The 16486-nt window shown below is 44.0% G+C and overlaps 1 protein-coding gene across 7 annotated transcripts in view; it reads left to right on the top strand.

The window, feature by feature from the left end:
* The window catches only part of smoc1 (SPARC related modular calcium binding 1), a 45167-nt gene extending 34475 nt beyond the window's left edge, over nt 1-10692 (top strand). For all 7 annotated transcript variants that reach the window (XM_063908339.1, XM_063908336.1, XM_063908338.1 and 4 more), the window contains 4 exons: nt 1239-1344; nt 2194-2438; nt 3103-3150; nt 8806-10692. In XM_063908339.1, coding sequence (XP_063764409.1) covers nt 1239-1344; nt 2194-2438; nt 3103-3150; nt 8806-8822 — 416 coding nt within the window. In that variant the 3' untranslated portion in view covers nt 8823-10692. The remainder of the gene's footprint in view (nt 1-1238; nt 1345-2193; nt 2439-3102; nt 3151-8805) is intronic.
* The last annotated feature ends 5794 nt before the right edge of the window (nt 10693-16486 follow it).

Genomic DNA, 16486 nt, shown 5'->3' with positions numbered 1-16486 from the left:
CATGTTAGCACCGTGTTAGTGCTGTGTTAGAAGCACGATAGCGCTGTGTTAGCAGCACGATAGCACTGTGTTAGCGCTGTGTTAGCAGCACGATAGAAGCACGATAGCACTGTGTTAGCAGCATACCAAAAAAGAAGCAGTGAAAGGGGCCCTAATGCTTTTCGGGGTTTACTCTTCCCTGCAGTGTTAGGAAGGTGTGTGTGGATGCTAAAGGTCTGCAGAGGCTAAAGAAACGAGTTGGAAGTTGAAGTCCCACCGTAACCTTTGTTGAGGCAGGGAGGAGGGTTCCCAAACCACCAAATCCTACTCAGTGTGGCAAAAAAAAAGAGAAAACAAGCAGCCATAATATCAGAATTGTGTCTGTTATTTATATTTGATGATTACTCATGAAGCACTGAACACAATTCAAACATAAGAAACTGATAAGAAATATCTCTTACTTTAATTCACTCACAGGTTATAAGTGAATGCAGCCTGTGCAGATGTGCCACAGTTAAACTTTGCTCTGTTCATCCGTCGGACCACACGGTCCCCTGACACCCCGGACTGCGCTCCATAACCCCCCAATTTAACACTTGGATTAAGGCGCAGCAAGACAGTGCCTCTCCCTGCTTGTCGTGTCGTAGGAAATGCTAATTGGATTCACCTGGAGGGGCGGCGGACTGCCTCCCACAGAACAGAAAGACGTGAGCGCAGAAAAAGGAGGCCGAGAGGAGGGGGGGGAGCAAAATGAGACTTAAAAAAAAGAATGAGAAGATTAGTTTACTGCGCAGCTGCGTTTGAAGTTCCCCTTTAAGAGACACAATTAGGAGGGGAAATTTGCACTGGTTTAGCGTGCCATTGAAGCCCTACATCTGGGCAATTAACCAGAGCTACCCAAGGTGTTCAGAGTCCTGTCATAAAAGTTAACAGGTCTGCACCGCTCAACAGAACTCTCTCATCACCGCACACTTCTGCCCCGCCTCCCGCCATGTGCCGCGGCTCTGCTTTCTTACAAAACAGCCCAGCTACGTCTTCCACCTCCATTGGAAATGATTCACCGGTAATTGTGAACGTAAGCCAATTAACAGATACACCTGGTCTGTCGCTAAACTGCGCACAAGCTTTGCTTTCTTTCCCTGAGTAACAGCCAACATCTGTCCCGCTGCTCCCCGGCGCTCCGGCCTCGCCGTGCCGTAATGACTCCAATTACTCGTTGGAGGTAATTCTGCTGTGTTTGTGTCTTTGATTCGTGCCAGGCTGCCCAGAGGGGAAGAAAGTGGAATTCATTACAAGCTTGTTAGATGCCCTCACCACAGACATGGTGCAAGCCATAAACTCACCGGCCCCCTCTGGTGGTGGGAGGTAAGTAGTTCCATGATGTCGCCCTGAAGTAATGAGTGTTGTTTGTTTAACTGCTTTTTAATCTTTCTCCTCTGATTTCCTGAATTGAATGCTAATAGTTTGTGTCTAGCATGCACAGCTCCTGACAGGGTTTGTGTTCACCTATCATTATAATTCAACGTTATACTCCACAGTCTCTCAAATAACCAGAGTCTGTTTTCATGTCCTGGAAGATTAACTTGAGCTTCCGGGGAAAAGGGAGGAATTGATTATATGAGAATAATGCAGATCTTTGAGACGTATGTTACTTTATCTCAGAATCGTCATCGTCGTCCTCAGACAGGCATACAAGTGCTATAAGCTTAACAGGCTATTAACCACACCTGTTTGGAAACATGGACCCAGTTTAACACGCTCAATGCGACATTAACAAGAGAGATTTAGAGGATTTTGAAACGCTATAATTCAATTTGTGGTTGGGGGCATGTTTCTCCCTGGGACACTATGACCAGATAGATTCAAAATATGTCAGAATTTGTTACTGGATTAGAACAACCAGTGTTAAAACAGATGGGACTTGAAGGTATTTGGGATTTAAAAAGGAGATTTTGTTATTTCATTTGTATTTATTAAGGGTCCAAGGTTATAGGGTTTTATGTAAAATGGCAAATGGTGTCATGCAGGATTAATAAGACATCTTAAATGCAAATCAACACGTTATCTTTACTCTGTGACCTCCTTTGTATTTCCACTTTATTCTTGTGCATATTCTTTTTTGTAGTGCTATTGAACATATATTAACTTTTCGAGTCCTCGTGCTACTTCCCTCATCATCCCAGCTTTTAAACCCCCATGTTCCCCCCTCCCCAGGTTTGTAGAGCCAGACCCCAGCCACACCCTCGAGGAGCGGGTGGTGCACTGGTACTTCAACCAGCTGGACAACAACGGCAGCCAGGACATCAACAAGAAGGAGCTGAAGCCCTTCAAGAGGTACCTGAAGAAGAGGGCCAAACCCAAGAAGTGCGCCCGCAAGTTCACCGACTACTGCGACCTGGACAAGGACCGAGCCATCTCCCTGCAGGAGCTGAAGGGCTGCCTGGGCGTCAGCAAGGAGGGTAAGGAGGGGAGGGAACGAGGGGAGGAAGGAAAGGTCACAGGGAGAGGTCGCGACCCCGGTGTGAACCTAATGCCAGCTGGGGAAATCTTCCCTCCTTGAACATCTAGTTAGAGATGCTCTGTGGCATGAATAACTCATTCTCTACAGTTTAACGGCAACTTCAAGGTAAATAAACCCTTCCTATTAACGTCAGAGGGAGGATTTATGAGCAGAAGAGGAACTCGGTTGGGCTAAGATGATCGTTTTTCATTTGGTTTTAAATATGGCAAGTGTACACTATAACACAAAGACCCACTTCTTCTTGTTCTCACATCTGATTTTTACACATTTTTCATCCAATCGTAGTTTTAGAAAGAGAAAGGGATTAAATGCAGGCTATTTAACATTTCTCATCTTCCTTTCCTCTTTTTACCTCTTCACCCTGATGAAGGCAACACATATAACAGACCAATAAGACCTCTTTTTTTAAGCTTAGGTTTATTTATTTTATTAATTAACTAAAAAAGTGACGGAGTTGCTGTGACTTTTTTTTGCAGATAAATGTATGTTTTTAACTTTAAGTGCTTTAACTATTTTATTTCATGGCATTATTAAATATTCAGTGACTTAAGAAACAGAAATCTTCATCCATGGAGTTAAATCTTTTCTTTCCTCTTCTGCAGGAAGCTCAACGACAAGCCAAGGGTCGAGGCAAGGGACCAAACTGATCAGTAAGACGCCTTCAATATAACTGTGTGTGTGTGTGTGTGTGTGTGTGTGTGTGTGTGTGTGTGTGTGTGTGTGTGTGTGTGTGTGTGTGTGTGTGTGTGTGTGTGTGTGTGTGTGTGTGTGTGTGTGTGTGTGTGTGTCCACTGTTTCTGTCCTGCCGCACCTTAGAGAACAATTCAATCACAGTCAGATCTTTAGATGACTTCTGTAGGGTTCAAACTCACGTGCACTACTTGCACAAAGAGGAGTTGGCCAATAACGTTAGAAAATGAACAAGAAAATACAACGGAAGAGGATCCTACTTTCATGCTGACGCTCTCCTTTATATCTTAATCATTTTGGGCAAGTGAGGACTTTTTTTACACCAGCTGGAGGGAAATTTAGGACCAAATTTAATCAATTTATCAAAACTATGTATGCTACAAAACATTAAGACATTTCAAATTGCAAAGTAGGAATACCTCTTTAAAAATCATCCTACATGTCTAAGTCCTTCCAAGACTCTTTAAAAGGAACACCCCCCCCCCCCCCCCCCCCCACCTCCTCCCATGAGTGATCACTGGTCCTGCTGGTGCTGTTGACTCTGGCCCGGGTGGGTTCAGCACCACAGCGCCCTGAGGTCATGTGTTTACCCTGCTGCCTGCAGAACAGAGGCTGGGAGCATGACATCAGGACCCGGCAGCGCTGCCAGGACAAACAGTGTGGAGGAGCAGAGGGGGTTTCTGAGTCTCTCACCTTCAGTCTGAGAGCTGCGGCTAAGAGACAGCTCCATGCAGCAGCTGAGGCTGACAGTGTGAGCGGGGGGGTAGATCATGCAGGTATAAGAGAGCGCGATACGGCGCGGAGGAGAGACCTCGCTCAGTCCTATCAAAGTGGTTCTGTGGCCTGACTCTCATATCTGGGCCAATTGAGCATGTGCATTTGCCTTAAGCCCCGCCTCCGATCTCCGTCAGATGTTTGGAGAAAAACAATTGATCTGGATTCAGCTTTTAGCCCCTTTTACAACTTTCAGACACTAATGATTTAAGTATGGGCTATAAAAGTGTTTGTACACAGTAGCTGATTTTTCATTACCCATTGACTTCAGTAAGTCAACAACAGGTGGAGTAAATCCAAACAAACACACCCATGTGACACAGGAAGTGATCATTATACACAAACGTGTGCGATCTAAAATAACATCAATAATGGAGATGACTGCCTCAGGCTAGATACGCTTTTTGGCTCCTTCACAGTCATCCTGAATGGGATTCATGCGGACAGGAGAGCAACATCTCCTTTCACTTTCCCTTTCTGCAATCTTATCCACGTTTATCGATCCCACATGGAGCAACACTCAGAACGCATGAGGGGAAGTAGATGCTTTCACCCTCTGCAGACTCTATAACATCACAAGGACGCCTCAGTGTCAGTGCAGTGTCTCCTAATGAATTCTGCCTCTTCCCCTAACTCCATGACGTTTTTCTCCGAGGCTAAGCGGAAAAACGGTTAGGAAAAGACATAGGAGCTGATTTTTTTGACATCTCGACCGTAGCCAAGTACAGCAGAGAGAGAGAGCAGGAACATGTGGCAGCACTCTGCCTGACTGAGATAGACGCTCATTGTGTTCAGGTATGCTGATCCTCAATGGCCTGGATCCCTTTAAGTCCAGCTGCCTGTGCCAGACTTTAAATCTTATCATGCTCTGTCGCAGCTCAGCAGCGTCACCAGACTGTTGTCGGACATATTTACAGTTTACAGTACGTGCTTTCTGCTGGGAGATGTGAGGAGGAGGGGGGGGGAGCACATCTGCACACGTGGGCAGGGGGGAAACATCTGAGTACCTTGTGTGGAGTTCTGCAGAGGGTGGCATCCGTCCTGCGGAGAGATAAGACCTGTAGGGGGGAGGCGTCTCTGGGGAGCAGCGGGTCGGGAGGTCCAGCATGTTGTGTCCTACTGTCACAGACAAAAACACACAGTATTAAATCTGTTGCAGTGGATCCTGACTGTACAGCTCACAATGTTCTTTCTAAAGGTCTTAATCCCATTTAGAGATGTAAACATACTGTTGAGTCAAAACACATGCAGGAATGCAGCATACACAACAAACACACCAGACACAATTATAAAGATATTAAAGGGCTTATTGTGAGGGCTCAGAGTCTCAGTCTGTACGATGCATCAGCTGCTGAGAATTTTGCGGAAAAACAATACAGAGCGTGCTTCTATGTAAAACCATCCCATAATGCACTGCTTCACACATATTTGAACATGAAAGGAATAGCTTGGATGTTCTGAAGTGAGGTTGTAAGAGGTCCTCTCCACAGTAGACGCAGTTTGTAGAAACAGACAGGAGTTCCAGCTTCAGATAGTCCTCTCTGACGGGGAATCAAAGCCGATGTCAAGGCTCTCTGTAAAGACACAAGGCTCCACCGAGATGGAATATAGTGTTGAGTTTCTTAATGTATGACGTAAAACCCAGCTGTAGATACAGTCAAATTAAGTATATTTTGATGCCGATACTCGTCCGCAGCAGTTTGAGTGTACGACGTCCAGTTGAAGTATTTCTTCACAGTACTTTTAGGACCTCTACGATAGAGTAACTGACCTGAAGTATGTTTCCACACTGACTTCAGAGACCATTTAAATCCTTCTGCTCTCTTCTCAAGTGAAATTTGAATTAACTACAACATCAGATGGTAGACATGTTCTGCTTCTTGTGTCCCGTCTGCTGGTTTCTGTCAAACTCCTCTTCCCTCTTCCTCTCTCTTGTCTCCTCTTCCTCTCGTCTCCGTTTCTCTCTTCTCTCTCTTCCCTCCTCATCTCCTCTTCTTCTCTAGTCTCGTCTTGTCTCCCTCTCTTCTCTCCTCTTCTTCTCTAGTCTCGTCTCGTCTCCCTCTCTTCTCTCCTCTTCTTCTCTAGTCTCGTCTCGTCTCCCTCTCTTCTCTCGTCTTCTCTCCCTCTTCCCCTCTTCTCTCGTCTCCGGTTTGTCCCGGCTCTGTCCATCATTAGCAGCCAATGAAAGGAGGTCATTATGAGGCAGTGCTGGCTCTGAGGCTGCAGGACATTAGAGGTCTGTCCTCTGACAGCCAGCAGTAATGACTCCTCTCCCCACCGGTGTTTTAATGACTGTGACATCAGTTGCTCACTGCGCTGCGGTCCAGGTAGAGAGAAAGGGACACTGAAGACGTCTTCTCATGATGCTCTGGATCATGTCTGGAGAGTTTTTCCAGAGTTAGAGTTAGTCTGTGTCAGAAGTGTTTGTTTAAAGCCAGGGTTTCCCCCGGGTCGGATCATGCAGGAGACGGGACGTGACTTGCTTTGCGCTGTGGCATTTGTGTTGCATCTTTGTGTGAATGACGCTTGTTATAAAACACCTTATGCTGGTCTGCCTCGGTCCCTCTTTAGCCCAGTCTCTCCCAGTTTCTACATACCATGATTCCCAGCTCTCGAGCCAGGCGTCTTTATCGTGCGGTCCCAGGTGAGGCGGGGCAGACAGGCTCTGCTTTCAGCTCTTTATCACGAGCGGGGCCAAGGTGTCCGGGGAGAGGCCGGGGGGCTTTGTGTTGTTAATGCCGCAGACAGTGTCCTCGGTGACTGGGGGGGGGGCTCTGGAGCCTCGTAATTGAGGCGATTCATCAGTGCTTCTGAGGCTCCGCACAACAGAGACTTTATCTGAGCTGAAGAGGAGCGGCAGGACTCAGAGAGGAGCAGGAGATATCAGGGCTGCAGTAGAGCCAGCGAGGGAACACACTCAGACCCTCTGATAACGCAGAATCTCTGAAGTCTCACATCAAACGTTCTGCAGACAGAGTCGGACTGAAGGAGAGACAGAAGTATGATCATTGTTCTGTGTAACATTTGAAGTTTGACACGAAACGCAGAATGTCTATTCTGTTGCTTATAGATTACTGCAGTAACAAAGAGGCTGGTGTGAATCCTGGAACTACAGTATTGCAGTATTTACATTTCTTCACATAAATTAAAGTTGTCAGAACAAAGGAAGGTTTGCCTTCACTCATCCTACCCGACGCTAGGGTCCGAACCAGGCCAAAAAATCTAGAATACTCTCTCGATTAATGTTGAATATATTATATAAAGACCACATAATGACACAAAGAGGAGAAAAGGGCCCCTTTAAGTTCCCTTTAGTCACGTTTTCTGAGTTTTAAACGTGGTCAGTCCACACAGAGGCTTATCATACATGACCGATGGATTGATTTTTTTGCGTTTCTAAAAGATCTTGTGATAGAAAGTTTTCCTTACCCACGTTTGCCTGTAGTGTTTAGAGAAGCTATTTGAATCACCGGGAGGATACATTTTGGACATAAAAAAATAGACATTTATTGACACGAGAACATCACGGCTGAGACAGCAAACAGTCAGAGGCCATGTGGATCCCCCTGGTCATGGTGCAGACCATAATATTTATTTCATGCACTTAAAGTATAGGTAAAGCATTCAGTGCTCGCTCATCTGGAAGATAATCTGTGATTTATGGAGCGACCCAGGAGAGGTGAAGCTTTAAAGTCTGAACAGAAACTCTCTCTGAGACACGGGGATCAGCCGGACCGCTGACATAACCCCTGCTGACAGAGGGAGCACCTGCACACACACACACACACACACACACACACACACAGACACACACACACACTTACACACAACCTCGTGCAGGCCAGTTGCCCAGATACAAACATACTGCATGTTCATAAAACCTGCAGACACAACGTGCAGACATAAGCAGATAGAAAGACACACATTTTAAATGCAAAAACAAGCACTTCAACACACACACACACACACACACACACACACACACACACAGCCACACAGCCTGAGTTTAGGAGGACTCTCTCTACTCTTACAGTCATCTGAAAGCAATCTAAAGTCTTTACCCATCTGCTCTACTCCAAGGCCTCCTCTTCTTTCTTTCACAGACACAGACACAGACACACACACACACACACACACACACACACACACACACACACACACAATCTATTGAACATAAAAAAATATCATTTTCCTTAGAAAAAAAGACACTAAAAGGAGATATGTTCATAATGTAGTTTATCTCAACCGTCAAAGGAAGCAGTGAAAAGCTGAGGAGATCCCAGCGTAAGGCAGGACATCCATCCCATAATGCTTTTCCTTTCAGCATATCAACGCCGCTCATGGATCTCCTATAACATGGTGTTTCATCATGAGGGCTCCTTGAAGGAAAATAAAATGCATGTTTTTGGTCTGACTGGCTCAGACCTCAGCATTTAAAGGGGCGGGGCCTGGAAGGTAGAAGGAGGGTACCTGGATGGGTTGCTCTCTGTAAAGGCGTAAAGAACTAGAAATGATTCACATTTGAGAAGCTGGAATCCGGGAATACTGAGTACCCAAATGGAAAAATACATTGTGGGTTTATTTATTTGTTGGTAACTTATAGATTTGTCTCACATTGTCATTCATAAAAGCAGCACGCAGCTCTCCTGATGGTTCACCTGCATCAGGAGAGATAGTGTATGTTTGTAAGAAATTACTGTGTGTGTGTGTGTGTGTGTGTGAGAGTCTTTGAGCTCCTGTCACTGTCTTGTCACGCGATGTGTGTGTGTGTGTGTGCATCTGGACGCCGGAAACTAGAAACCAGACAAGTGACCCCCCCCTCCCCCCGTGTGTTTTCCCAGTAGGTCGTCTGGTGTGAGCAGAGGAGGATCCCGGAGCTGAGCCGAGAGCAGAGGGCACAGAGGGAAGGCATCTGTACGCTTGCTGACAGGAAAGAGAAAGATGGAGCAGGAAAATTAACAAGTTCCAGATAAAAACAAGAAAAAAAAACAAGCGGCGCCAAAATATTTGCACTTTCTCCTCCCTGTGTTTGACTTTTTATCTGTTTGTGTGAGTGGTGTTTCTCTGGAAGTGACTGAAAGAGGCCGAGGTAAGAATGAGGATATATTGGAAACAGGCTCACCACTGGAGGAGGTCTCCACGTTTTGTGTTTAGTCGGCCTCACAACAGGCTCATGTCATGGCTATTACATTCACATTCCCCCTGGTACATACATGTATAGGAGCCGGTGGGAGCTCAGTCAGGAGGATGCTCAGAGGGAGGAGCTCAGATAATAGATCCACCCAAAGGACTGATGTGTGTGTGAGCATTAACGAGGGGCTTGTATGACAATTCAACTGTGACCATGAAGTCCCCCCCCCCCCCCCCCCCCCCCCACACTGTACAGATAAATTAACATTTTGGCAAAAAAAAAGAATAAGTGTGAACAAAGTCTGACGTGTGTTTCTGTTCAGTGGTAATAACCTTAAAACACGGTTAGTGAAAGTGTACTTGTTGTGCACCACCAACATGTTCTTAGCATGTTGTTGTTTTTCTACTTTTGTATAAAGTCTGTGCTAACGAGGAATGGGCTTTCTACAGTAGCTGGTTTTAGTGACTGTCCGTATTTCTACAGAAAGAAAAACACCAGGCAGTCAGAGCCCACTGCATCAAATACACAATGACTTATGGATCCTAAAAGGAATATTGATTAGTGCTTTAAGTTCAAACCATCATGACTAAAAATCACATACATATCGCTTTGTGAACGCTGAATGAAATATCTCCTTCACACACATCTTCTTAAAGGGGAACAGATTAGTGTGTCATCAGCATGTTTTCTGCACAAAATGCCTTTTGTTCTTTTTGTACTTTTGTATAAAGTTTGTGCTAACACGAAATAGTCTTCCTACAGTAGCTGGTGTTAACTGATGTCCGGATTTACATCACTGTCCTACTGTCTCTATTTTTATAGAAAAACCACATTTTAATCAGCAGTCAGCGCCCACGTTGTAAAGTGTGTTATTCAAACTGAAACTCTTATTCATACGGCTTTAAATTCAAACCACATGAAGGAACGTGACTAGTGAACGTGTGTTTTTGTTCATCACATTGCAAAGTACTTCTGTGCAACCAGAATGCAATGCAGGGCCGGTATGTTGTATGTTATTAGCATGTTGTGTGCACACAATGCATCGAGGACTTCATTGTTTTTGTATTTTTGTATAAAGTTTGAGCTAACACGAATAGTAGTCTGTCCGGAGCTTACATCATTACATCACTGTCCTACTGTCTCTATTTTTATAGAAAAAACCACATTTTAGCTCATTTTTAAATCAGCACTCAGAGCCCACGTTATAAAGTGTGTTATGAATACTGAAACTGGCTTTAGGTTCAAACCACATGAAGGAAAGGGACTAAAACAACGTGTTTCTGTTCTTCACATACCGCTGTGCAAAAAGCTAGACGTCAGAACTTCGTTTCCTAACTCAGAAGTACTTTTGTGCAACCAGAATGCAACGCAGGGCCATAATGTTGTATGTTAGTAGCATGTTGTGCGCTCAAAATGCATCGAGGACTTCATTGTTTTCGTACTTGTGTATAAAGTGTGAACACGATCCATCACATCACAGCCCTACTGTCTATATGATTAGGTCTTTCTCCTCCGGCAATGAGCCCCCACATACATCCAATAAACAACTAATGTGTAAAATGTGTTATTAATAATAAAGTAATGTTGATTGATAGAGCTTTAAGTTCAAACCACACATCTTTGAACACGCTTGAATGGGTTACTTTACGTCAACGTGGCTAGTTTTATTAGTTAAAGTGCATTTTCTTCACAATCCAGCCTGAGATCCAGGTGAGGAGTTGAGTAAATGTGTCAGTGGTGAATTCTGTTTGTTTGTTTTTAATCATCTGACTCTGTGTTCCCATGACAAATCGCAACAACGTCAACGATTCGGTGACGCAGACCCCCTGGAGGGGATTTTATTTTCCAAAACAGGTTACGAGACTTTCTCTTTTTAAGTACGGGGAGGAATGAGGTGGTTCAGATGAGTAACCGCAGCCAGTAAATGCAGTAAGGTGTTTACACGTGTCCCGTTAATATCTGCCGTCATGTTCTCCCGTTATTGTTAACAAGATGTGGCCTTCACTAAAAGCCGTACCTGAAATAAATATGTGAGTGTCTGCAGAAGCAGCGGCGTCTGTTTTGTGTATAATGCGTTTACTGTCTGTGAAACACACTGGGAGATGTGCCACCTGAACACAACGCTGGAAAATGCTTAAAAAATAGAGTCTGAAAACGAGGAAAAGGGCAGAGGAACAAAGTAGAAGATGACCGACATTTTGGGAATGTAGAAAAAGGATTCCTCACATTTGGGAACAATTGAGTTTTTCAAATTGGCGAGTTTTTGGTTAAAATGCAGTTTTGAAGTTGTGTTTCTTTGAATACTACCAAGAATAAAATCATTGTAAATATGTGAAATAAAGTCCCTTACTTCTGTCAGACTCACTGAACATAACGTGTGTGTGGAACCGTGCGGTAGCTAATTCACTTCAGCTCAGTCTGTGTTTAGTGTTCTCTGAGCGATGTTTATTTAATGTGCGCTCCCCGGGTTACTGCACTATTTCAGCTGGTGTTTTACGGCTGCTGTCATCACGACACTCGCTGCAGAATGCTCTCAGTGTCTGTCCGCTGCTCCATGCACTACAATCACACGTCCGGTCACGTCTCATTGGAGGAGGACGGTTTGTGCCAAGAAGTGGAGAAGAGGAACCTGTGTCTGCTGCGGGCCGAACACTGAGGCTGTGTCTGCTGAACGGTTCCAGACGAGCAGCAGAGCACATGCTAACAGGCTAGTAATCACTGCTAATCATTGGGGGGGGGGGGGGGCCTACAGATGTGGCCTACAGATGACTGTCAGTCTGACGGTGAGCAGAGGTGGAAGAAGTGGTAAGATTTCTCAGTAAAAGTGGGGAAACTAAATCGTAAAAATGTTCTGATACAATAAAGAATCCTGGTTTTAAAATCGCACTAGGTGTTAGTGCATGTAAATGGTTTGCAGAGGCTAAAATCCCTCTGTTTCCCTAAAGTTACTCGTTGTATCATGTACATTAAGTTACTGGATTATGATTATTGATGCATGATACAATTCATTTGGTAGTTGATATACTTTCTCGCTGAGCTCACAGATCACTTCCCCCCTGAGAAGCATCGAGAATTTTTTTCACAATATCTCTTATTTATAGTTGGAGATCTAACGGAACACACAACCCAGAGGCACGTTGTCCCCGGGTCCATGTACATCATGTGGATTGAGGTGCAGATGTTTTGGCTGTGCATGAAAACTAAAATACTTCTGTACTTTATTAAAGGTGGAGTTATTGCCTGATCTTTTTGAACCAATAGACTGATACAAGATCAAAAGAGAGAGCGAAAAGAAAAGGCTTTAACATCCTGGCTCCGAGCCGCTGCAGACACCTGGGTGTGTAACTTTTCTGGGTATTTTTAGTTGATCCCGTCTGAACTGAAACCTAAATCTGAAGGGTTCATAATGATAAAAAGCTCTGCAGATGCCCCCTCATTCAGGACATCTGAAACACAAACAGAACAGGGATTTATTTCACTTAACACGCTGAAATTTAACCATACGCTTATGAATTATGAAGATCAAGAACCACCATGTTTCTCTTCTCTTTCTACTTGACAACAACCAAAGCAGAGATAATATTCAGCTGATCCCAGTACTGCTCTATACCACATCTAATCAGACTGCACTGGGTGTTCTCTCTCAGGCCTGTGCAGTAAAAAGCATTGAGAGCTAGAGAGAGTGGACCCGCGCCCCCCAGCGGTGACAGTGCTCCACTGCAGACTGCACATACTGGTCCCTGTTCGCAGGCATTCAACACATGCTTAGTGGATTCCTGGAACTGGCTGTAAATATCTTTATATTTCTGACTTTAACGGGGACTCAGGTGTAACTTTTTATGTGAAACCTATCATTAAAACTGACTGTAAAGTAGTCAGAGGATATTTTATGGAGGACTTTATTCTTGTCTTTGGAAAGAATAAAAAACAGATGAAAAGACGTAAGAAATGTGTCTTAATTTAGGGACTGAAACAAACCATAACGAAGGAGGATAAATTATAAGAATGAAGCACAAAAAAATAATACCAAGATAAAAAACTAACCAATCAGAAGACAACCGCCGCATGAGAAACAAAGAAATGTATGGAAATCTAAATGTGAGAAAAGAAGAACAGAAATCATAAAGCTAAAAACAATGTGTAGAAGTTATTACAATCACCCTCTGTTGAGATCCCCTGATTTAGTGATGCCACTTCAAAGGTGCGGATGTTGTCAGTGCATGATGGGAGGCGATGGGGGGGTTTGGAGGTTTGGGAATGGGGGAGGCGGTGAGGCGGGGGTTGTATCACAGAAGAAACTGGAGCCACAGGCAGCTGCAGTACATCTGTCTTGTACCGACACATGTGGCTTTTGACTTCCAGTGTGAAGTTCAAAAGAGTCTGTAATGACGCAGCTGCTTAGGGATGTAAGAGTGTGTGTGTGTGTGTGTGTTTTTAGAGAGTGTGTGTTCTCTCCTTTGGTGGAGGGAAGGGGTTTCATAGGTGAGGACTGGAATTTGGAGGGAGAGTGACGTACAGGTGCTGCAGTCATGTTTCAGGAGGTTTAGAAGCTGTTCTGACATTGAGCTCGCCTCCCTCATATTGAAAAGGTATTAGATGTGGCATCTGTGCATGAAAACACCTGGACTATGTCACATATTTAGTAGTTTCAGAGACATCAGTAACGCTCCTCTGTTCTCCTGTAATGTTATATCTTGGAGCATGTAATAGCTCCCAGAAGCTGAAATAAAGTGACTTTTTATTGAGTTTTAAGCCATTTTTTTTACCCTACATGTGGGTCTAAATTATCAGAGGAACAAGCTGAGCTAATGTTAGCATTTAGCTCGCACCCCCAAAAACTGAAGTAATGAAATATAATAACTATTTTAAATGCATGAAATATTACCCATGCACAGAAGTTCAAAATAAGTAACTCACTTACACGCTATCAATGGATTTGAGCTATACTCCTTTAATGATTCATCTCAACCCCAAGTGATTCAATGTTGTCATGTACCCGTTTCGATCTGCAGAACAAAGATCGATATTTACAGTTAAAAAGCACTATTAACTGATTTTAATCCCAAAAATGGGGGAAACTAGAGGGAGGGGGTGTAATGACTCAACTTGAACAGAGCACACGGAGGAACAAAGCATCTCAGTGCAGCTGAGAGTCACTCCTGATGTTTGGATGTGACTTCAAGCCATTTCTTCTCTGCAGTGAAACACTTAGAACACCATTACAGGTAATCAGAGGGCAATTAGCCTGAGATAGCTAAAGATTAGCGGTGGGGAAGGGGGGGCGAACTGATTCCCAGCACCTGCCGTGCAGCCCGGCCTGTGCAGGGTCAGGGGTCGGCCTGCAGGGGGGGGGGGGGGGGTCAGAGGTCCCGCTGCAGACAGGCGTATCGTCACGGCGATGCAGAGCTGCAGGAACACAGCTGCTCACAGGTGGACGACGCATTTTACCCCCCCGTGCTAATTATGCTTTCTTCTGTTTTCTGTGCTGCAGATCTGTGGTGGATATAAAGACCACCCGCAGGGAGCCAGACCGGGCGCTCTGCAGGAGGGAGAGGACATATTATACTTTGAATCCGTGAGGCTCTAATAGTCACAGCAGGGTGTGATGGGAGTCTCCTTTAAAGACTGTCCCTGAAAGCACCACCAGTACTCCTGTCTCTCATCTCGAGCTTTAATGTGTATTTAAATCTGCTGACATTTATAAAGCCAGTCATGGTTTCCAGAGAACGTTTGTCACGTTTACAGGTACGAGGAAACACAGATGTGAAGAAGATGATGTAATTACCAACAAATGTAATAAAAGTACTAATTTTATTCGAGCGCTTTTCTAAAAAAGTAAGACACTTTACAGAGGAACAACTCATCCAAACATAATTAGAACACTTAATATATTTAAAGCATTCATTCACAGATTAAATTAATGAGAGTTAAACAGGATCATCTATCATTGGATGTTAATGAAGATCGTAAAGGTGGGAGTAGTTTGTAACTGCTATAAATACAGCTGTGAAGCGTAATCTATATTCGTATATTATTTGGTGATGATATTTGCAGTAACAATAAGTAACTCAAATGATCCTACAGATGTAGTGCAGTAAACTGGTTATATAACTTTCACACTGTTTCAACTTTCATAAACGTTATAAAAAATCAGAAGTAAAAGGATAAGAACACATTTACTTTCTTTAAAATAAAGATATGACTTTTCTCATTTTGAAAATCTCATGAGGCCGAGGCACTTCAGATTATTTCATAGAGGACATCTGGAAGAGTTTTCACCGTCCCTAGAAAGACTTAATGAGATGCACGGTCACCACACACTCGAGAGTTTTCCATTAAAGTGATCATCACAGGACAGAGTCACACACACACACACACACACACACACACACACACACACACACACACACACACACCTAAAGCACGTGTCTGTGTGATTGCCAAAATGCCAACTCAGTGATCAACATGCAGATGAGCTGCCTGTCAGCGCTGACCTGGGACCAGCTGTGATGTAGGTTTCAGAGGTAATACGATGTGTGTGCAGCAGAGGATCTGATCCTGAGTCAGTTTCAGGACAGGGCGACGATCAGCTGATCCTGAGAACCAGAGGCCTTCCTATCAGGACGGCAACAAATTCACCAGCTGGGTGAGACTTCATCATGGCGAGTGTGCGCGCACGTGTGTGTGTGTGTGTGTGTGTGTGTGTGTGTGTGTGTGTGTGTGTGTGTGTGTGTTCACTGAGGAACATTTACACGGTCATATCTGACACTCAGGGATGAAGACGGGATCGTACGGCACGCAGGAACAGTGGTGAGAACTTGAATAAAAATCGTAGCGATAGAAATATTTCTGGAAAGTGTTTTCAATATCGATTCATCTGGAGATCATGGAGACGTTTCAGAAAGGAGTCCATAGTGAGGGCTCTATATGATTCACTTTAATATGATATGAAACAGAGGGACGCAGGAAACCACACATTGAGAAGTTAAAAAAGGGCCTTTTCTGACTTTATCGCTTGTAATAAAATGAATATCGTTTGTATTGAGATGGAAAGGTCTCTGCAGCTGCACAGTCTGAAAACATACAGAAGGAACTGTAAAGAAAGAAAAACCCTCAAAGTTAATTCACATTTCAACTTAATATTCAATATGTGAAAACAACTGTACACAAGTTAGTTTTCAAACACTGAAAGCTTCGTGGTTGTTCATCTCGACCACTAACTGGATCTACATTTTTCTCTCACTTTTTGGATTTGTATTCTGGAGACGAGCGGTCTGCTTACCTCCACAGCAGCACAGGTACGTCCACACAACATAGAAACAGGTGTAACATTTGATTTGTTTGATTCTTCCTCATATAAATATATTATTCTGTTTCTCTCTGGATTTGAT

This window comes from Eleginops maclovinus, chromosome 19, assembly GCF_036324505.1.
Source record: "Eleginops maclovinus isolate JMC-PN-2008 ecotype Puerto Natales chromosome 19, JC_Emac_rtc_rv5, whole genome shotgun sequence".
Taxonomy (NCBI): domain Eukaryota; kingdom Metazoa; phylum Chordata; class Actinopteri; order Perciformes; family Eleginopidae; genus Eleginops; species Eleginops maclovinus.
Note: the sequence above shows the minus strand (reverse complement) of the source record. Positions and strands in the feature narration are given on the sequence as shown.